The sequence below is a fragment of the Kryptolebias marmoratus genome, linkage group LG19 (assembly GCF_001649575.2).
Source record: "Kryptolebias marmoratus isolate JLee-2015 linkage group LG19, ASM164957v2, whole genome shotgun sequence".
NCBI classification, from domain to species: Eukaryota; Metazoa; Chordata; class Actinopteri; order Cyprinodontiformes; family Rivulidae; genus Kryptolebias; species Kryptolebias marmoratus.
The window spans coordinates 14714610-14734887 of NC_051448.1; the positions used below are offsets into that span (position 1 = coordinate 14714610).

Below are 20278 nucleotides of genomic sequence, written 5' to 3' on the forward strand. Positions count from 1 at the left end.
ATGACTGTCAGTCTTGCGGGTATGATTAATCTGGCGACAACAAGGCAGTGGTTCCTCTCTGATTCTGATAAGGTGTTTTAAAAGTGACAAAGTGAAATATATTGTATTTACAAAACATTATTTACTCCCTTGACACTTAATGCCCTCAGCCTGATTCTATATATTCATAGACAGCGCTGATAACACATCCCATATTTTTAATTCTTTAAATTTTAACACTTTAAAAAGCTGCATTTATGTTTAGGTTCACAGAAAATAGAGAAAAAAAATGCCTCATTTGTTCCTAAATGCCAATCCTGTATTTCCGATGAAAACATTGTTTTAGACAAACCACTGAAGCTGTATGAATATTTACTGTTAATGTTGCTGAAGGGGATCACAATGTTTCTTCATTTGGCCTTAATGAAGGACAGCATGACATTTTAGTAATGTCTATATAACCCAAGTCTTTTTAAATGTGTACCGTACCTGTTACTTTGATACTGAGGAATACTCATGTTTAACTTTGCTTCAAGTACCATTACATGAAAGGTAGCTCAACTGTGACAAATGTAAAGTTTCATACAATTAACACAAAGGAAGAAAACTTCAACATGTTTCATCTTTATTTATGTGCACCACTGTTCCAAATGACAGTATTAACCTCAAGATATTTACAGTAATAGAAAACAAACTTTGGAATGTCAATAAATACAAAAAAACAACAAAAACAAACGGCATTGGTGCAACTTAAGGAACAATTATTGACAAGGTAAGGAATGATTCGGAGCTAAACTGGAAAGTCAATGAAAAACTATTGAAATATCAGAATGGAAAATAAGAAAAGGAGATATTCTAGGCTCATTTACAACATTTAAATTTTGAACTGTACAATGAACTACTTCTGAACACTTGCTAGGGATTAGGAGACACTTAGTCCACTTCTTCCATTCTGGATGTGTCATCGTCCCCTTCGAGTGGGGGCATGTCCTCGGTGGGAGCAGAGGTGGTGTCGTCTGACGTCACGTCGTCTTCATCGATACCTAAAGAGGTGACAAGAGCAGGTCAGTCAAGTCAGCGAAACCCAGGCATTTAGTGTTGATTACAGGCAGCATTTTGTGCAAGTTGCACAGCTAAGAAATAAAAAGAGAAGCAGTATCAATATTATAAACGTACCAAGACCCAGTTTGATCATTCTGTAGATGCGGTTGGCGTGTGTTTGTGGGTCCTCCAGTGTGAATCCTGAGGACAGCAGGGCGGTCTCGAACAGGAGGATGACCAGGTCCTTCACCGACTTGTCGTTCTTGTCGGCCTCCGCCTTCTGCCTCAGCGTCTCCATGATGGGGTGGTCGGGGTTGATCTCCAGGTGTTTCTTGGCAGCCATGTATCCCATGGTGGAGTTGTCCCTCAGGGCCTGGGCTTTCATGATCCTCTCCATGTTGGCCGTCCAGCCGTAGGTGCTCGTGACGATGCAGCACGGCGAAGAGACTAGGCGGTTGGAGACGGTGACCTGAATAATGAAGGCGAGAGTTTGTGATTTAGCTGAGAGTTACATAAGTGCACAAACGTTGTGCGGGGACAGTTAATCCTTTACATCTGCTCACCTTTTCCACTTTCTTTTCCAAGATATCCTTCATGATCTTGCAGAGGTTCTCAAACTGAGCCTTCTTCTCCTCCTGCTTCTTCTTCTCTTCCTCGTCCTCGGGCAGCTCCAGACCTTCCTTTGTCACTGAAACCAGGTTCTTTCCTTCGAACTCCTTCAGCTGCTGGACGCAGTACTCGTCAATGGGCTCGATCATGTATATGACCTCCAGGCCAGCTTTGCGGAGACGCTCCACGAAGGCAGAGTTTGCGACTTGGTCCTTTGTTTCACCTGAGGGCGACAGGTTGCAGTTTTTAAAAATCTATTTACTTAAAACAGAAACACAACTGATTCAAGTGTCCTTGTCGCAGTGGTTAACATTAAAGAGTCTCACCAGTGATGTAGTAGATGTGCTTCTGATTGTCTTTCATGCGTGTGACGTAGTCCTTGAGGGAAACCATCTCGTCTCCAGAGGCAGAGGTGTAGTATCGCAGCAGCTCGGACAGCTTCTTTCTGTTCTGGGAGTCCTCATGGATACCAAGCTGAAAGAGAAAAAAATAAAATCTTTCAGCAACAGGCAGTCACAATGTGGCCACTTTAATGGCTTTCTTATTTCCAGCTAAATTAGGGGGTAATTAGGGTCTATATGCTAGGCAGAGTTTACTGCTTTGAGCCGATTTATAAATAATTTCTGCATACAAAGACCTCCAACAATTTGTCGGGAGTTACATGCTTTAACGGGCGCCTACCTTGATGTTCTTGGAGAACTGCTCGTAGAACTTCTTGTAGTTGTCCTTGTCCTCAGACAGCTCTGTGAACAGCTCCAGGCACTTCTTCACCAGGTTCTTGCGGATTACCTTCAGGATCTTGCTCTGCTGCAGCATCTCCCTGGAGATGTTCAGGGGCAGGTCCTCGGAGTCCACCACACCCCTGATGAAGTCTGAAAGGAAGGAGGAAAACTTGGTTAAAGAACGTCCGCTTCCCTGTAACATTCAGGCGAGGGGTCTGGATGGGCCGACGGGACTTACTGAGGTACTCCGGGATGAGCTCGTCACAGTTGTCCATGATGAAGACTCTGCGCACGTACAGCTTAATGTTGTTCTTCTTCTTTTTGTTCTCAAAGAGGTCGAAGGGAGCACGTCGGGGAACAAAGAGAAGGGCGCGGAACTCCAGCTGACCCTCAACCGAGAAATGCTGCAAGAACAAAGAGAAAATAAGGATGCAACTTTTTCTTTGGTCGGAACTCAAAACAGGATCAAAACTCACAAATGAAACAAAACTCGAGGCTCACCTTGACTGCCAGGTGGTCCTCCCAGTCGTTTGTGAGACTCTTGTAAAATTCGCCATACTCCTCGTTGGTGATGTCATCCGGATTGCGGGTCCACAGAGGTTTGGTCTTGTTCAGCTCCTCCTGGTCGATGTACTTTTCCTTGATCTTCTTCTTCTTTTTCTTTTTGTCCGAAGACTTGTCGTGGTCATCCTCCTCGTCTGATCCGACATCCTCGATCTCGGGTTTGTCCTCGTCCTTCTCCTCCTTTTCCTTCTCCTCCTTCTCCTCCTTGTCCTTCTCCTCCTCCTCAGCCTCGTCGTCGCTCACCTCCTTGTCCCGCTCTTTCTCCACCTGCCAAGACAAATCAGTAATGGGTCCAGTTACGCCACAGAGCCTCAATATTTCTGTTTATTTTGCAGCATGAACATATTTTTCTGTTAACAACTTAAATGTTAACTGGAATTAACATTTATAAAGACAGTTTTTAAATTAAATTTCAGAGGGTTTTATATACTTACAAAGAGTGTAATAGGGTAGCCTATGAACTGGGAGTGCTTCTTTACAATCTCTTTGACTCTTCTCTCCTCAAGGTATTCTATCTGGTCTTCTTTCAGGTGAAGGATGACCTTCGTTCCACGTCCTAGCGGTTCAGCTGCAGAGAGGATATACAAGTTGATGCTTATTGCAACAAGTACTCTTAAGATGTAAAAAGCGTGGCTGTTCAGACTACTTACAGCTGTCGAGTTTGACTGTGAATGAACCTCCGGCAGAGGATTCCCAGGCGTACTGCTCGTCATCGTTGTGCTTTGTGATGACCGTCACCTTCTCAGCCACCAGGTAGGCTGAGTAGAAACCCACGCCGAACTGACCGATCATGGAGATGTCTGCCCCAGCCTGCAGGGCCTCCATGAACGCCTTGGTGCCCGACTTGGCGATCGTGCCCAGGTTGTTGATCAGGTCGGCCTTGGTCATGCCGATGCCCGTGTCGATGAGGGTCAGGGTGCGCTCTTCTTTGTTGGGTCTGATTTCGATCTTGAGGTCTTTGCCAGAGTCTAGCTTGGTGGGGTCAGTGAGACTCTCATAGCGAATTTTGTCCAGAGCCTGTCAGGAGATGGGGAATAAATACAATTATGTTAGGACTACTGTGTAATCAACTTCTTTAAATCTCAAGACTGAACTCATTAACCGTCTCAACGCATTTAAGACTACAGTGAACTTACATCTGAGGAGTTGGAGATAAGCTCTCTTAAGAAGATCTCTTTGTTGGAATAGAAAGTGTTAATGATCAGGGACATCAGCTGAGCAATTTCAGCCTGGAATGCGAAGGTCTCTGCCTCCTCCTCCATTGGTTGGTCGTGCAGCTCAGGCATCTGGAGATGGGAGATAAAACACTGACTTTCAGGACGAGCGGATTACAAATAATGGAATAAACTCTTACTTTAAATGTAAATTACATTGATATATCTAGGTACTATACGTGTGGTGGATCAGCTGATGTAGATTTCAGCAGTAAACACTTCATACTCATCAATAAGGTGCTTCTGCTGGTTTTATATTTTTCTTTAGGTAGTCATCTCAAACGTTAAAAAAAGAAAACATACATCTAGTTTCAACTGTTTAATATTAATGATATTTGTAATGAAGACTGAATCTGGATAATCAGCAGCAAATTTCTAATTGGCTGGAAGTGCTTTAATTGGGGCGCCGATTGGTCAGGAAGGAGCACGTGGGCACAGCTGAGCGGAAACAGCTCCCCCTGCCGGTTGGCCGGGCGAAGCGCGACCTTCTAGAAGCTACCAGGATGCGAGCGGAACCAGAACCCTCTAGCAGCTTCCACGGGGATCCAAAGCCCCTCCCTTTCTCAGTCAGCTGAAGAGATTCAATGAATGACAGCTCCAGCACTGCTCCATTAAAGCAGGAGTGGGTAATACGAACTGCTAGCTCTAGTTTTTTAAAAATAAAAAATCCTCATTTAAAACACCTGACACGTCGTACGGTGAAGATACAAGCTCGCTAACTTTAGGGAAAGCGTCCTTCTTTGTGCGGCTGCACGTTAAGAATCATACGAGGCTAAATTAATGCAAGACGTTTTGTATTGAATTGCAGTCTGAATAAACTCAGAAAGCCTTGCCATTCGTGAATTAAACGCACAAACTTTGACGAAATAATTCAAAAAGAAAACAGAAGCAAATCAAAGTTAATGTTACTCATTAAAGTAAATATATTTTTTTTTACCTGCCGTATTACAATAAGAAGGAACATTCATTTACCTTAGTCTCCAAGATGTATCAACTGCTTCGGAATGAGATGGGTGTCACGGCTGGTAATTTCTCTGTAGTGACGGTATCCTGGGTGCCGCTTTTATATTACCTCAGAGTGTTCGAGAAAATCCCGACCCGACCTTCCAGAACCGTCTGAAATCTTCCTCCCTTACAAGCTCTAAGGTGGCCGCTGACCGGTCAGGCGGGCTGTCAATCATTCTTTTTGTACCCGCCCATTTTGTTTCTTCTTTGGCAGTTGGAGGCGGGGCTGCATTGTGATCGCCGCTGATAGGCCGGGCAGCTTGTCAATCAGTTTTTTTGTCTACGCCCTTTTATTTTTACCTTTTTTGGCAGATGGAGGCGGGATTGACATAAGGAAAGGTTTAGAAACGTCAAGAAAACGTGGGAGCAGAAGCGAGCGGAAATCACTGAAAATTCCAGAACATTTTATAAAAAATTAAATATGTTAAAAAATTTGCTACCTGTTATATCGTAATCAGCACCTCCCATTATTCCCAGAGAAACATTTATTTGTTGGAAGCCAACTCTGGGATGTAATAGTCAGAAAAAAATACAGCAAGTGTTATTTGCAAACATATTTTATTACAAATTTGAAAGCTTTACATATAAAAATCTAATAGTTACAAAAAGAGACATAAGTCGAATGACTTTAGAATACTCTTAATGCTTGTTTCATATAAATGGCAAATACAATGCAAACGGAAACAATTTCATAGCCTACATTAATTCAAATAAATCGACACAAATCAAGAACAGGAGTTGTGTTAAATATAATGTTTCAGAGAAAAGAATAACTTACAAAAATAAACATTAGGAAAGCCTGGAAACATCTAGTAAGTATTTTAGTCAACTTCCTCCATTCTTGATGTGTCATCATCTCCTTCCAAGACTGGCATGTCTTCATCAGCTGGCTGAATGAGGTCTTCAGCTGCAGAGTCATCGTCATCGATTCCTGCAAAAACACATACATTCATTATCAACCAAAGCCCCTTAGAAGTTAATACTTATGAGGTTATTTCTGGCTGTGTTAGTGGTAGTCTAGAGAACAGAACATACCAAGACCCAGTTTGATCATTCTGTAGATGCGGTTGGCGTGTGTTTGTGGGTCCTCCAGTGTGAATCCTGAGGACAGCAGGGCGGTCTCGAACAGGAGGATGACCAGGTCCTTCACAGCTTTGTCGTTCTTGTCGGCCTCCGCCTTCTCCCTCAGCGTCTCAACAATCGGGTGCAGTGGGTTGATCTCCAGGTGCTTCTTGGCCGTCATGTATCCCATGGTGGAGTTGTCCCTCAGGGCCTGGGACTTCATGATCCTCTCCATGTTGGCCGTCCAGCCGTAGGTGCTCGTGACGATGCAGCACGGTGAAGAGACTAGGCGGTTGGAGACGGTGACCTGAATAACAAAGGCGAGAGTTTGTGATTTAGCTGAGAGTTACATAAGTGCAGCACGGGGACGCAACCAAGCGTTTGGAGACTACAACCTGTGGATCATATTAAACAGCATTATTGCAACGCTCCGCCACACTTGGTTTAACTTTATTGATAGTGAAGAACTAGGACACTAGATTCCGTCATTTCCAGAAGGAAAGACGTTACCTTTTCAATTTTTTTGTCGAGAATGTCCTTCATGATCTTGCAGAGTGTCTCAAACTTATTTTTGAGGTCTTCCTGCTTCTTCTTCTCATCCTCATCCTCAGGCAGCTCCAGGCCTTCCTTTGTCACTGAAACCAGGTTCTTCCCATCGTACTCCTTCAACTGCTGAACGCAGTACTCGTCAATGGGCTCAATCATGTAGATGACCTCCAGGCCACATTTACGAAGGCGCTCCACAAAGGCAGAGTTGGCCACCTGGTCTTTGGTCTCACCTATAAAAATCATTATGATGAATGATAAATGAATCATTATTCTGCTAACAAATCATTTTAAACTTTTTTTTTTTTTTTTTTTTTATGAAGACAAACTAAAAAACATACCAGTGATGTAGTAGATGTGTTTCTGGTTCTCCTTCATGCGGGAGACATAGTCCTTGAGGGAAACCATCTCGTCTCCAGAGGCAGAGGTGTAGTATCGCAGAAGTTCGGACAGCTTCTTTCTGTTCTGGGAGTCCTCGTGGATACCAAGCTGAAACATGAAATAATTTGTTTTTGTGTGTTAGTAAAAATGAAACCTCAATACGACATTTACCCGAAAGGTTTACCTCAGAAGAGTTAATCTACCTTGATGTTCTTGGAGAACTGCTCGTAGAACTTCTTGTAGTTGTCCTTGTCCTCAGACAGCTCTGTGAACAGCTCCAGGCACTTCTTTACCAGGTTCTTGCGGATTACCTTCAGGATCTTGCTCTGCTGCAGCATCTCCCTGGAGATGTTCAGGGGAAGGTCCTCAGAGTCCACCACACCCTTGATGAAATCTGAACAAAGACAATGAACCCTGTTCAGACATCCAAAGCCAGGCAAATGTATTTCTTTCAATATTTAACAGACAATAAGGAATTATGAACGTAGGCTACTTCATTTAAAGGGATCAGACTGATGATTTGTGTTGTACTTACTGAGATACTCTGGAATCAGCTCCTCACAGTTATCCATAATGAAGACCCTGCGCACATAAAGCTTGATGTTGTTTCTCTTTTTCTTGTTTTCAAAGAGGTCAAAAGCGGCTCTCCTGGGTACAAAGAGCAGGGCCCGGAACTCCAGTTGACCTTCCACTGAGAAATGCTGCAGTTTCAAGAAAAAAAAGCACAATTTTATTTACATTACAAGGACTACAAGGAATTAAGATAAAAAGTGATTTTTGGCATCTCCAGCTCACCTTGACTGCCAGATGATCCTCCCAGTCGTTGGTGAGACTCTTGTAGAACTCGCCGTACTCCTCGTTAGTGATGTCGTCAGGGTTACGCGTCCAGATGGGCTTAGTCTTGTTCAGCTCTTGAGCGTCGATGTACTTTTCCTTGACCTTCTTCTTCCTCTTGTTCTTCCCATCCTTTGAATCTTCATCCTCGTCCGAGCCCACATCCTCAATCTTAGGTTTGTCCTTGTTCTCGGCAGCATCTTTCTCCACCTCCTCCTCCTTCTCTCCCTCATCCAGGTCCACTTCCTTCTCTCTCGTCTTCTCCACCTGGAACATATGAGAGGGTTTATGAGTATCTCATTTGATATGACATTTTCACTGTTCATTCATGTCTATGGCAAGTCCAATTCGGATAAATTACTAATTGATAACTTACATAAAGTGTAATAGGATAGCCAATGAACTGGGAGTGCTTCTTCACAACTTCCTTAATGCGCTTCTCCTCGCAATATTCAGTCTGATCATCTTTCAGGTGAAGGATAACTTTTGTTCCTCTGCCGATAGGCTCACCTAAAGGCAGCAATCAAATCAACGTCAAATTCAGCATCAGACAATGAATAATACAGTGTTTATTATGGAAATCACTGACTGAAGTTCAGTGAAGAGAACGAAACATACCACTGTCAGGTTTGACTGTAAATGAGCCACCAGCTGCAGACTCCCACACATACTGCTCGTCATCGTTGTGCTTTGTGATGACCGTCACCTTCTCGGCCACCAGGTAGGCCGAGTAGAAACCCACGCCGAACTGACCGATCATGGAGATGTCAGCTCCAGCCTGCAGGGCCTCCATGAACGCCTTGGTGCCAGACTTGGCAATCGTGCCCAGGTTGTTGATCAGGTCGGCCTTGGTCATGCCGATGCCCGTGTCGATGAGGGTCAGGGTGCGAGCGTGCAGGTCAGGCTTGACTTCAATCTTCAGCTCCTTGCAGGACTCAAGTTTGCTGGGGTCTGTCAGGCTTTCATATCTGATCTTGTCCAAGGCCTACCCAGAAGAGAGAACCATGTTAACATACAATTGCTTACTGATTTTTAAATTTTTTTTCAAAAAAAGGAAAAGTGCAAATGTTTTAAAATGTTGCTTTTATTTACGTCGGAGGAGTTGGAGATGAGCTCTCTAAGGAAGATCTCTTTGTTTGAGTAGAAAGTGTTGATAATAAGAGACATGAGCTGAGCAATCTCAGCCTGGAAGGCAAAGGTCTCCACTTCCTCCTCCATAACGGGTCCAGCGTTCTCAGGCATCTAAAGGAAAGCATATATACTTTTAAAACTGCATTTTAGAATTATGCCATTCTTGAATTTTGCTAATAATGTTTCCTCAAATTTCTACATTCAGTATTTGCATTTTTTAATGAACAATTCAGTTCTAAAGACTTTAACTAAGACAGCCACGTGGCTCACATGTGGTCAAGAGCCCTGCTGGTCCAAGAGCAAATGTTCCGTCTGTCAATCAAAAACTGGGCAAGTGGGTGGAGTTCTGATGCTTACCTCACTCTCCCCAATGGCTTTAGTGTGATAAGCTAACATCATTTTAATAGAGAACATAAAAGGTTGCAACTTGAAGATAAAAGAAGATACATCTTTATGTTTTTAATGATATATAAGCTTATGTTTAGATGTACTTTTGGTAAATGATATACTTTCTTTAAATAAAGAATACATACACTTTATCTAAAGTTCCAACACTACATATTGTTTTGTTTTTTTTTTCCTAAAAGATGTGCCTATTTGTTCCCATGCTCACTCGTTGCTCCTTTCTGGCTCAGGGTCACCCTTCCTGCCATGCGCTCCTTACACGCTGCAGTCTCACTAAGAACTAAGATGGGGGAAAAGGCTGCTCTGCCATTGTACAAAGAACAGTTCTGAACACTAAAATAAATTGTATTTTATCCTGCTTCTACACTGTCAACTACTAAATACGGCTAAAATGTCAAAGGTTTGCTGTTCCAGTCTTACCTTGACTGTAATCTTTGTCACTTCTTAAAGCGAACTGTTGAACAAATCACTTTTCTTCTTTTCTTCTCTTGCAAGGCTTCAAATCTGTGCGTCGCCGCTGCTCAAGTGGGCAGTTAAGTCTCTCTTCGATGCATTCAAGTGAGCTTCCTCGTAAGTCTATGCAGACCCAAGGCCATGCTGGCGTCTTTTTATACTTCAGGGGTGGGTTTCTCGAAGCTCCTCTTTAGAAGCTTCCAGAAAATATGTTCACTACGGTGAGGGAGAGGTGTTAAGGAAAAGCCAGGAAGGTGGGGGTAGCAAGAGAGAGATCCCTAAAGTTCATGTGCCCTTATAGGGCTGCAGAGTCACAAGGAGTGCCTGTCACTCAGTGAGAGCTTTCCTGATAGCTTGTCTGCCTGTTGGGCCCTGTACGCCCCTGTAAGCGTCACAGCTGTGCATTGGTTTTGCCGTCACCTGCTGCTGGTCATCTCCCTGAACTCGCCCATACTGAACTGGAATGAACAGCAGACTCATGGAGTTTGGGGGGTGGCTTGCAAAATTTGGTTTATTTAGGACACATTGGCAGACTATGGAAGTCTCTTGTTGTACGTCTTAGAAAAGCTGAGAAAGTTGCTCCTCAGACTGGCACACGGTATCTGCCAGGTTAAAATCGAGAGAATTTCTCTCTTTATGTTTTAGTTTTATTCTTGTGGTCTTATTAAGTAAAGGCAGTATGAGGTACAACTTGTGTGGGCTGATGTGCGAAGCATTTAGGCCCCAGTCTGGGGCTATGGTCATAATAAACTGAATCAAGATAGCATCAGTTCACACTGAAACATACATGATAATCTGAACACACGTTGCATCCATGAGACTGGGAGGATATGAGATTGTTTTTAATGTTTATATGAGTTGAACAGAAATTCAGGCAGATTTATGTAATATGGCTTGAGAAAAATCTGGAAATGCTGCTATATTTGCACATCCTCACATATAGAATGAACTCACTGTATTCTTAGAAGAAGTAATCAGAGGTGAAGCGTGCTTACTCCCCTTAAGAAAAAGCTTCCAATAAACTACAAAGTGGCATAAAATTTAGTTAACGTTGTTCTGTAATCTAGAACAGTCTAGTAGTCCATTGTGAACCTTTATGACTTCAAACGATCAGAAGATGGCAGTATTTTTCACTTGCCTCATCTCTGTTATGCAATCCAAATGTGTCCAGCTGATAGGAGATACTACTAGAAGCTGACTTTGCGTATTTGTGAAACACGAAGCACTGTCGCCGCAGTCACCGTTAAAGAAGCCAGATTCTTCAAAGTTTAAAGATACTGTCAGTTTATAATCTGTGTTTTCTTCACAGAAATCGATTTTTCTGTAATGTAGTTCTGGGAAGTGAAAGTTTTTGTTTGTTTGTTTGTTTTAAAAATTCAGCTTGGTTAATTGTTTAGCAATCTAATAACAGCAATGACAATGGTCTTCCATATGCAAGCAGTTACAGCTGTATGGAAGCCAACTACCACCACTAAAAAACAAAAAATGTCAAATGAGGTGTCATATTTATGAGTTCCAAAATCAGATTTATAAAAAGTCAGAATAATGAATGTCAGAATTATGATACAAAGTTAGAGTTACAAACTTCAAAGTCAGAATTATAAGATACAAAGTGCAAAATTATGAAACAAACTTAGAATTTAGAGTTTTAAAACCACAATTATGAGATAAAAAGTTAGAATTATGACTTTAAAATTCCTAATTTTGACTTTGTATCTTATAATTATGACTTTGAAGTTTATAATTATAACTTTGAATATTATAATTATAATATACAACTTGACAGTTTTTTTTTTGTGGTAAAAATGGGCTTTCATGCAGCATGCTACAAGCATTTTACAACACAATAACTACCCATTAAAGGCTCTAAATACTTAGCCTTAGTAATATGCTTTTTTTTGCTGGTTAAAGAGGATGTATTTAATAGAACATCTGCTGTTGCTTGGTTAGAAAGTTATAAAAGTGACCTACTAGTTGTATTTTCCACAAGGTTTTAAGATATATAAAATAATAGACTAACACATTTGCAATTAAATATTTTTAAAACAGAAAAGCATTTTATACCTAGGATATATTTTCCTCTGTCTGTTGTGTCATTGTGTGTAAGCGGGTTGATTTTCGTGCAGGTTACACTTTGTTGTTGTTCCTGGTTTTGTTTATATTAGTACGCATGGCTACCGGGCTTCAACGGTCCGGCGCATGCGCTCTGAGCAACATCCGGGGCCTCGGACAAGGATGAACGCCAACTTCCAAGATGGCAGCGGAGGGAGGAGGGAAGGAGACGAACGAAATTAAAACTCAGTTTACCACCCGGGAAGGCGTCTACAAGCTCCTCACTCACTCCGAGTACAGCCGGCCGAACCGGGTGCCCTTCAACTCGCAGGGCTCCAACCCCGTCAAGGTCTCCTTCGTCAACGTGAACGACCAGTCCGGCAACGGGGACAGGATCTGTTTTAATGTGGGCCGGGAGCTGTACTTTTACATCTACAAAGGCGTGAGAAAGGTAAACAACATTGACAGCCGGGAGCACGGCTTGAAAAAACGCGGCTGTCGGCTCTCACCGAAGTGCGCAGGTTGCCGAGTCGAGGCCGTCCTGTGTCTGACCCAGCTGAGTTAGGGACTAATTAGCATTCTTAGTAAACATCGTCACAGTTTGTTTTCTGCCCCGGATAAGACTCCCACGCTGTCTGCCAGTCGCTCGGGCTCTTTGTAGCAAGCAGTGGCACGAAGTGACACGAAATCTGACGAAGGCTTGTTGTTTGTTTATCTTCGTTATTTACATGGTAACCAAATCCCTGTAGGCAAAAAAATGACTAGCATGTTGTGCTCGACAAACAAAAAAGAGGCGACGCTGACGTTCCTCTGAGAGAGCCAGCTAAGGCAGTGGACTGGAAGTGAAAAGTGATTGTTAGCTCTGGTCTAATGATGTGTACACTTCACTGTTGGCGGTTGGATGTGATGTAATGTGAGCCAGTGTATGATCGCACGCAGTCACGATTGGTCTCGTTAAACAGGGATGGTAAGTGACAGAAGTGATGATCACGCTAATGATGTGTTGCCCCCCCGGAGCCGCATCCAGCGGTAGCCTGGCGTCCCAGTGCGAACTTTGCTGACATTTTTCCCCTTTGCGACATGCCTAGTGTCGATGTGCAACAATGGAAAGAATCGGTGGTCTCGATACGAAAGCTCTGGTTCTCAAACATGCAGAACGCCAGGGGTGGGACTCTTTAGGCAACTTGATTGTGATTCAGAGGGCTGTGATGCAATCATAAAATAATTATCGATGCTCCCATAATTGTCCTAAAAAACAAAATCCTAAGCATGTAATATTTTGCTTTACGCTGCAGTATAAAACTATTTTTGTTTTCATTCATATGAGCTTTGGGGAACTAATTGAACAATAAAAGGAGTCAAGAATCTGAGTACAGTGACAGGAGATTCTGTGGCACTAGATGCTCACACGTCACAAGTTAGAGCTATCTTACCTACTCGCTTTAGTGTTTCCCTGACTTTTTTTGTCTCGTTGTAGAGTGTGGGAATGGCCATGTTAGTGTCTTTGGCATAGGACGGTCCTGTTCTATAATGACAGGGGTCTCCAATCCTGGTCCTTGAGGGCCACTATCCTGCATGTGTTCCTTGTTTCCTGGCTCCAACACACCTGATTCAGTGGTTAAATCACCTCTTCATGTTCTGCAGAAGCCTGTTAATCACCCATTGATTCAAATCAGGTGCGTTGGAGCAGAGAAACAAGTAAAACATGCAGGATGGTGGCCCTTGAGGACCAGGGTTGGAGACCACTGTATTATGGCTCCAAAGTGCAAAGCATAGAGCACGAGCCCTGGTTTTCACCAACTGAATATAGACGCAAATCCTTCGCAGTAAAAGTCGCAACGGGCTTAGTAATTCGCTTCACCTTTCCTGAGTTGGGTAGAAACCTTCACGTCGCTCACTCAATAGTCCTCTGGTTAGCAGCGGCAGCTAGTGCTGTAGCTGCCATCGGCTGTCTTTTTTTCTTCCTCCTCCAGGTGGAAACGTGAACACAGTTTACATATTGTGCGGCGCTTTTCAACATCGTTTTTCCCTTTCAACGTCGTAGAAGCCGAAGCAGTTCCAAACACTGGCTGTCAGTGCAGAAGGAGTCGTTTCATACCTTGGTCAACCTCGTTCTCCTTCTGTTGTGTGTGCAGGTCATAAACTGTCTGAGTTCTGCCTTTGGCAGTCATCAATGTGACTTTATTAACGTTGAAGAATAATTAGTTTTTTACATTTTTAAATTGATTTGGAATCGGTTGTGTCCACATCGGGATGCATCAAAAACTACATTTCAACCCCCGACCCGTACAGACAACAGCGCACGACTCCGTCAGTCCTGGGCAAAATCTACGCCGCTAGAAGCAGACGGCAATGAAGAACAACATGTTGGAACTTACTAGAAAGCTAGACCTTTTCACTTGCCATCAGCATCACAAATGTGTTTATATACATCGACTACTGCAACACATGGAGATCGTTGTGTAATGTTCTCGGCGCACAAATCAGACTCGCTGATCACGTGGAAAATATGACCTAAAGCTGTGATTTGAATTGTCAGTCTGAGCTTGGTCGTCTTCTTCTATTTTTACAAATCCCCGCTGCTGGTTTGACCTTTGGGATTAAACTGGGGCGAGGAATCTTGCTCAAAAAAAACTTTAACGTTCAGATAAAAGGAGCTGCGGATTGGGCTAAACAGTCCTTCCTTCTATTAACTAATGGTTGGAGGAAGCCTAGATTTTAAATAGGTTAAAGGAAAACCTACTCATTTCAAAATGTGAAATTTTCAACGGCTTGGAGGTTTTGTCTTTTTTTTGGTTTCTGAATATATATATATATATATATATATATATATATATATATATATATATATATATCGCAAAATATCTTTTTGTTTCACAGTCAAAGTGCTGTTAGTAACGCACGCTTTGTGTGTCTGTTATCATCCTAGGCTGCTGATCTTAGTAAGCCCATAGACAAGAGGATATACAAAGGTACGCAGCCCACGTGTCATGACTTCAACCCGCTCACAGCGACAGCAGAGAGCGTCTCCCTGCTGGTGGGCTTCTCAGCAGGCCAGGTGCAACTTATAGACCCGATCAAGAAGGAAACCAGCAAACTCTTCAACGAGGAGGTGGGTTCCAGTCAACATTGTTCTGCAGAAAGCCTTTGGCCTCTCTTGAAACTGAATAAAGTATGTTTAATACTTGTACTCGTTCTTTTTGTTTTCTCTCCTGCTTCCAGAGACTTATTGACAAATCAAGGGTAACGTGCGTACGATGGGTTCCTGGTTCAGAAAGCCTGTTTCTGGTGGCTCATTCCAGCGGCAGCATGTACTTGTACAACATGGAGAACACCTGTGGCACCACAGCACCTCACTACCAGCTCCTCAAGCAGGGTGAAAACTATGCAGTGCACACTTGCAAGAGCAAGTCGGCCCGTAACCCCCTGCTGCGCTGGACGGTGGGCGACGGGGCGCTCAACGAGTTTGCCTTCTCCCCGGACGGCAAGTTCCTGGCCTGCGCAAGTCAGGACGGCTTCCTGCGGGTGTTTGGCTTCGATGCCGCGGAGCTCCACGGAACGATGAAGAGCTACTTCGGCGGCTTGCTGTGCGTGTGCTGGAGCCCCGACGGGCGGTACATCGTGGCCGGAGGGGAGGACGACTTGGTAACCGTGTGGTCGTTCTTGGACTGCAAAGTCATCGCACGGGGGCACGGCCACAAGTCGTGGGTGAGCGTGGTGGCGTTTGACCACTGCACGACGAGTGTTGAGGACGGAGATCCGCCTGCCGAGTTCAGCGGGAGTGACGAGGACTTCCACGAGCAGATTCACTTGGGGGCAGGCAGAGACAGAGCCAACAGCTCTCACTCTCAGCTCTCTAAAAGAAACTCTACGGACAGTAGGCCCGTCAGTGTGACCTACAGATTTGGCTCAGTGGGACAGGATACTCAGCTATGCCTGTGGGATCTGACAGAAGACATTCTTTTCCCTCACCTCCCTTTATCGCGCACTAGGACTCACACTAATGTTATGAACGCCTCAAGCTCTCCAGCCACTGGACAGACGATTACTACTGTATCAATCACCACCACCACCACCAATTCCAGCGGCACCAACGGTAAAGACAATGTGAGCAATAGTAGCAGCAGCGGCAACCCAGCTAGTTCCCTCCCCGGCACGCTGCCCCGGTCCAACAGCTTGCCCCACTCGTCCAACCCGGCGGGGGGCAGCACGCCGAACAGCCACACGGGCAGCAGCTGCAGCAGCAGCGGCAGCAGCACCAAGGGCAACCACATCATCGACGGCAGCTTCATCGCCAACAGCGTCAACAAGTTCGCCTCGCTGTCCCTGCACGACTCGCGCAAGGAGCGCCACGAGAAGGACCACAAGCGGAACTTCAGCATGGGTCAGATCAGCAACAAGAGCAGCGACAAGCTCAACCAGCTCAGCTCGTCGCGGACGGCGAAAGCCGAGGCAGCTAAGACTCTGGGCACGACGCTGTGCCCCCGCATGGAGGAAGTGCCGCTCTTAGAGCCGCTGATGTGCAAGAAGATTGCCCACGAGAGACTCACTGTGTTAATCTTCCTGGAGGACTGTCTGGTAACAGCTTGTCAGGAGGGTTTCGTTTGCACATGGGCCAGGCCTGGGAAAGTGGTGAGTGACTATCCTCTTGAAGATGCCATCATGTGACGACACTACACTCAGGCTGCTTCGGTTGAAGGCATTTATAAGCATCCAGAAGCTTTTAACGCTGCGTTGCAGGCAGAGATTAAGTGACGAGACCAACAGAATTTTAATCATTTTTACCTTTTTTTTTTTTTTTTTTTTCCTTCCACATTCCAGTTTTGTGTGTTAGTAGCTGAGAGTCGCTCCAACAAATACTGAGTGTTAACTGATCATGCGAGATCTGCTTTTAAAACTTTGCTAATAACTATCAGAGTTAGGCCGATGTTTCTGTCATACTGTTCCCTACAGTTTAAATGACTTTTAATAAGAATACCATTGAGAAAGCGGTTTTGTTTGATTATTTTTTTGTATTTATTCTCAACACTTTTAAATAAATCTAAATTTCAGCCTTGCTCTTAAACATCATCAAATAAAAAGTAAAAAAAAAAACACACACAAATTGGTTTAAAATGAGTCCTGAGTGCAGGAAAATGCTCTACTGATTTTCATTATGTTTGCTTTGGCTCTGTCAGTCTCCTATTTTAAGTATTCTCAACTAGAGTTTGTATAGATTGTTCAGAGACTCATGTGGAGCTTTAATCTCTTTTCTTCAACAGTAGTTTTCTGTTTTCTGCCACTCTGCCATAAAGCTCAGCCCGGTGAAGAACCCGGGCTGAGCAGTCTGTCCCATCAGCTGCTGAAGCTTTAACTCCTTCAGAGAACTCCCATGGGTCTTGGTGGTCTCTATCACTATATCCTCCTTCTTCTTTTATATATATATATATATATATATATATATATATAATTTTTGTAAAGGCCAATTTATAGCGATCATGACTGACTTATGACCGCAATAAAAGCAGAAAACATCCAGTACTTTTGAATATTTTTTTAATACATTTGATTACTTTTGCAAGGCACTCTATATATGAGCACTAAAATCAAAACCCACCTATAAACCTATCTATAAATATAAAAATTAAGCATTATGTGATATAATGCTTCATGATTATATAAGCCCGGTGCAGTTTGGCTTTTACATAAAAGCAATTAAATCATGTGATGCATTTTTAAGTGTTTGTTTTAATCCCGTGTTATTGTACTGTCAGAATCTCATACTGACACATGCCTTTTGAAAAGCATTTAACGCCTCATTGCCGGCAGAGGTTATTCGATAAACGAGCTGAATTTGGATTGTTTCCCCATTTTCTCTGCCAGTGAACCTCCCAGACGTGCTGATCTGCCTCTTGTGTTACATTTCAGCACCAGCCTGTTTGTTATCAACACGTGCCTTGCTTGTGTTCCCGCAGGGATTGTTGTCATCTCAAAACAACCCCGCCAACTCCCCCAGCGGAACGGTGGTATAGCCCCAGCGCCGGTGCGCCGCGCGTCAGAGGCGAGGAGGACCGAGTCCCTGCGGCGCTCCTCTTCGCACGCAGCACACGACCTCCGGCGTCGCAGTCCATCTCATCACTACAACACCCCCCGCCCCCCCGTTTGTCTTCATGTCGTCCGTCGGTTTAAGGAAGCTGGTTCTGCCCAAAGCCGGGGTTTGGAAACAAGATCCCTGCTCAAGGAGGAGGGTCGGAAAAAGGAAGAGCTGCTGGAAGTTAGAGGGTGCACGTTAAACCTTCCAGGAAGCTTACCTTTCCGTCTTTTGTCATATCAAATATTGTCTAGTCCGAAGCGAACAAACTCTTGTTACCTAATCTCTTGTGCCTGTAGATCTTTAAAGACTAGACACAGTGTGGTGATGATGCCTCTAATTAACCCGTTGTTTGTGTTTACTTCAATCCCCTTGAGTGTTTTGATGAATTTCCCAATAAGGCACTGTTTTGAAGCTGCAGCATATTCTCCAAACTATTTAAAAAAAAAAAAAGTCTCTCCTGAGTGATTCCATCAACATCCTTAGTCCTCAAACTCAAGAGAGCTAGATCTGTACTTCCCCTTAGAAATATTAGAATCTAAGGTGTCACACTTAAAGGGTGAGTTTTGCACATGTTTCCTTTGATACTCGTTCTCCAGTTTTTTTTCTCCCCCGTTTCGAATATTTGACGACGGAACACGAGCGCAACGTTCTGACGTCAGCTCTGGAGGCACTTGAGGGGAAACGGCTCGTTCTGTCTCACCGCTGGATGCTGCAATTATAGTGTTGTTTTTTATATAAATATATATAAATGGAAAAATTTCTTTGCACTTAATAGTTTGTTAGACAAGAATGGCTTTACGGTTTTCGAGTGTCGAGACTCTTTAACAAAAGTGGAGAAAAGAAAAAAAACAAACATTTGTATCTACTGAACATTTTATTTTAATATTGTTTCGGATGAAATTGGTACTGTACTATATGTAAATACTTTGAGGATTTATGGGTGAAATGATCGTTAATATGTTAGTTTAAAGAGCCTCATTTCATAAAATAGTGATATTTCTTATACGGAAAGTCTAATATTAAAACAAACCTTGAATATGCAGGTGAACACGTTTCTTTTTCTGTTGTACAAAAAAGAGAATTCAGGTGTATTTTTATGAATGAAACGTTCGGTCTAGTTAACACCTTAGAGCAGCCTCTCTCTCTCTCTCGCAGGTCGTGCTGCGCGCTTGCTGACCTGTCGCTGCAGGTTTTATGGCAGACAGGTAGACGCAGCCGTCACTCCAAGCTCAGGTAAACCACAGAAAGACTATCGCTGGTATAAGCGCCCCCCCTTTCCTTCCCCCTTTTGCTCGTAGACTCCGGTCCCACCCATCAACTTGTGATTTTTCCTTAAATAAGACTGAGAGGTGTCTCTGCAGACAGGGCTGAAGCTTGCGACTCTTGACTTGTGAACAACCCTTTTTTGACACTGTGCTGAACTCCAGCTGACTCGACGTCAGCGTTTGATGGCGGTGTAGTTGCGGGGGGGGGTTATCAGGTACCCACACAGGATCAAGGATTTTCAACAGCGGGATCCCTTTCCTTCATGTGACGCCTATTAAAACAACTTTGACACAACGCATGTTCCACTTGTGTTCCTTTACATTTCCTCACGTAAGAAACGAGCCGAGTTAGGACAAACGGGCTGCTTTCAAATATGAAGAACGTCAAATCGTGTTTGGCTTTCTTCAGCATTATAAGAATAACTTCATATACAGACAGCTTCCAAACGCCATGTCAGGTATTTTTCATGCATGCGCTGAAAGAAACTGGTAAGGGAAAATGGTCAATTTATCTTTGAAAGGGTTTGAAGGGAACCAATGCAACAATACTGCCCAAAATATTAACTTAAGTTTGTAATCTAAACTTAAAAAAAAGGACATTTTGATATTTGAACTGTATCAGGGCCGAAAATAATGTTAAATCTGCTGCTTCTGGCTCAGTCTGGTCACCATGGTAACCACACATCTGTTTCACTCCCTAAGCCATCTGACTGTCGATGAGAGGCAGACAAAAGGACTGAAAAGTACAGGTGCTGGTCATAAAATTAGAATATCATGAAAAAGTAGATTGATTTGAGTAATTCCATTTAAAAAGTGAAACTTGTATATTATATTCATACATTACATACAAACTCATATATTTCAAATGTTTATTTCGTTTAATTTTGATGATTACAAATGACAACAAATGAAAATCTCAAATTCATCATATCAGAAAATTAG

The 20278-nt window shown here is 43.4% G+C and overlaps 3 protein-coding genes across 4 annotated transcripts; 1 reads left to right on the forward strand and 2 right to left on the reverse strand.

The window, feature by feature from the left end:
• Positions 1-582: 582 nt before the first annotated feature.
• hsp90aa1.2 (heat shock protein 90, alpha (cytosolic), class A member 1, tandem duplicate 2) lies at positions 583-5256 on the reverse strand. 2 transcript variants are annotated; one of them, XM_017409164.3, is made up of 11 exons: positions 5102-5256; positions 4052-4201; positions 3566-3932; positions 3350-3483; positions 2853-3182; positions 2590-2755; positions 2311-2501; positions 1956-2103; positions 1584-1852; positions 1156-1489; positions 583-1022 (listed from the first exon to the last, which is right to left on the reverse strand). In XM_017409164.3, exons 2-11 carry the CDS (start codon positions 4199-4201, stop codon positions 913-915), a joined length of 2199 nt encoding a protein of 732 aa, XP_017264653.1. In that variant the 5' UTR covers positions 5102-5256; the 3' UTR covers positions 583-912.
• A 417-nt stretch (positions 5257-5673) lies between these two features.
• On the reverse strand, positions 5674-10160 carry hsp90aa1.1 (heat shock protein 90, alpha (cytosolic), class A member 1, tandem duplicate 1). Its single transcript, XM_017409165.3, has 11 exons — positions 9914-10160; positions 9050-9199; positions 8576-8942; positions 8334-8467; positions 7919-8224; positions 7659-7824; positions 7327-7517; positions 7084-7231; positions 6707-6975; positions 6170-6503; positions 5674-6065 (listed from the first exon to the last, which is right to left on the reverse strand). Exons 2-11 carry the CDS (start codon positions 9197-9199, stop codon positions 5956-5958), a joined length of 2175 nt encoding a protein of 724 aa, XP_017264654.1. The 5' UTR covers positions 9914-10160; the 3' UTR covers positions 5674-5955.
• Positions 10161-12176: 2016 nt separating this feature from the next.
• Positions 12177-19111, forward strand: wdr20b (WD repeat domain 20b). The gene is made up of 4 exons (XM_017409002.3): positions 12177-12449; positions 14928-15110; positions 15221-16630; positions 17953-19111. The coding sequence occupies exons 1-4, from the start codon at positions 12201-12203 to the stop codon at positions 18007-18009; spliced, it is 1899 nt and encodes a 632-aa protein (XP_017264491.1). The 5' UTR covers positions 12177-12200; the 3' UTR covers positions 18010-19111.
• Positions 19112-20278: the final 1167 nt, after the last annotated feature.

Coding starts and splice junctions, on each gene's coding strand:
- wdr20b (XM_017409002.3), top strand. CDS start 12,201: ATGGCAGCGGAGGGAGGAGGGAAGGAGACGAACGAAATTAAAACTCAG. Junction 12,450..14,927: donor TCTACAAAGGCGTGAGAAAG/GTAAACAACATT, acceptor TTATCATCCTAG/GCTGCTGATCTTAGTAAGCC. Junction 15,111..15,220: donor GCAAACTCTTCAACGAGGAG/GTGGGTTCCAGT, acceptor TCCTGCTTCCAG/AGACTTATTGACAAATCAAG.
- hsp90aa1.1 (XM_017409165.3), bottom strand. CDS start 9,199: ATGCCTGAGAACGCTGGACCCGTTATGGAGGAGGAAGTGGAGACCTTT. Junction 8,225..8,333: donor GCTATCCTATTACACTTTAT/GTAAGTTATCAA, acceptor CATATGTTCCAG/GTGGAGAAGACGAGAGAGAA. Junction 7,518..7,658: donor GCTGATTCCAGAGTATCTCA/GTAAGTACAACA, acceptor GTCTTTGTTCAG/ATTTCATCAAGGGTGTGGTG.
- hsp90aa1.2 (XM_017409164.3), bottom strand. CDS start 4,201: ATGCCTGAGCTGCACGACCAACCAATGGAGGAGGAGGCAGAGACCTTC. Junction 2,756..2,852: donor AGGACCACCTGGCAGTCAAG/GTGAGCCTCGAG, acceptor TTGTTCTTGCAG/CATTTCTCGGTTGAGGGTCA. Junction 1,853..1,955: donor GCACATCTACTACATCACTG/GTGAGACTCTTT, acceptor TGTCGCCCTCAG/GTGAAACAAAGGACCAAGTC.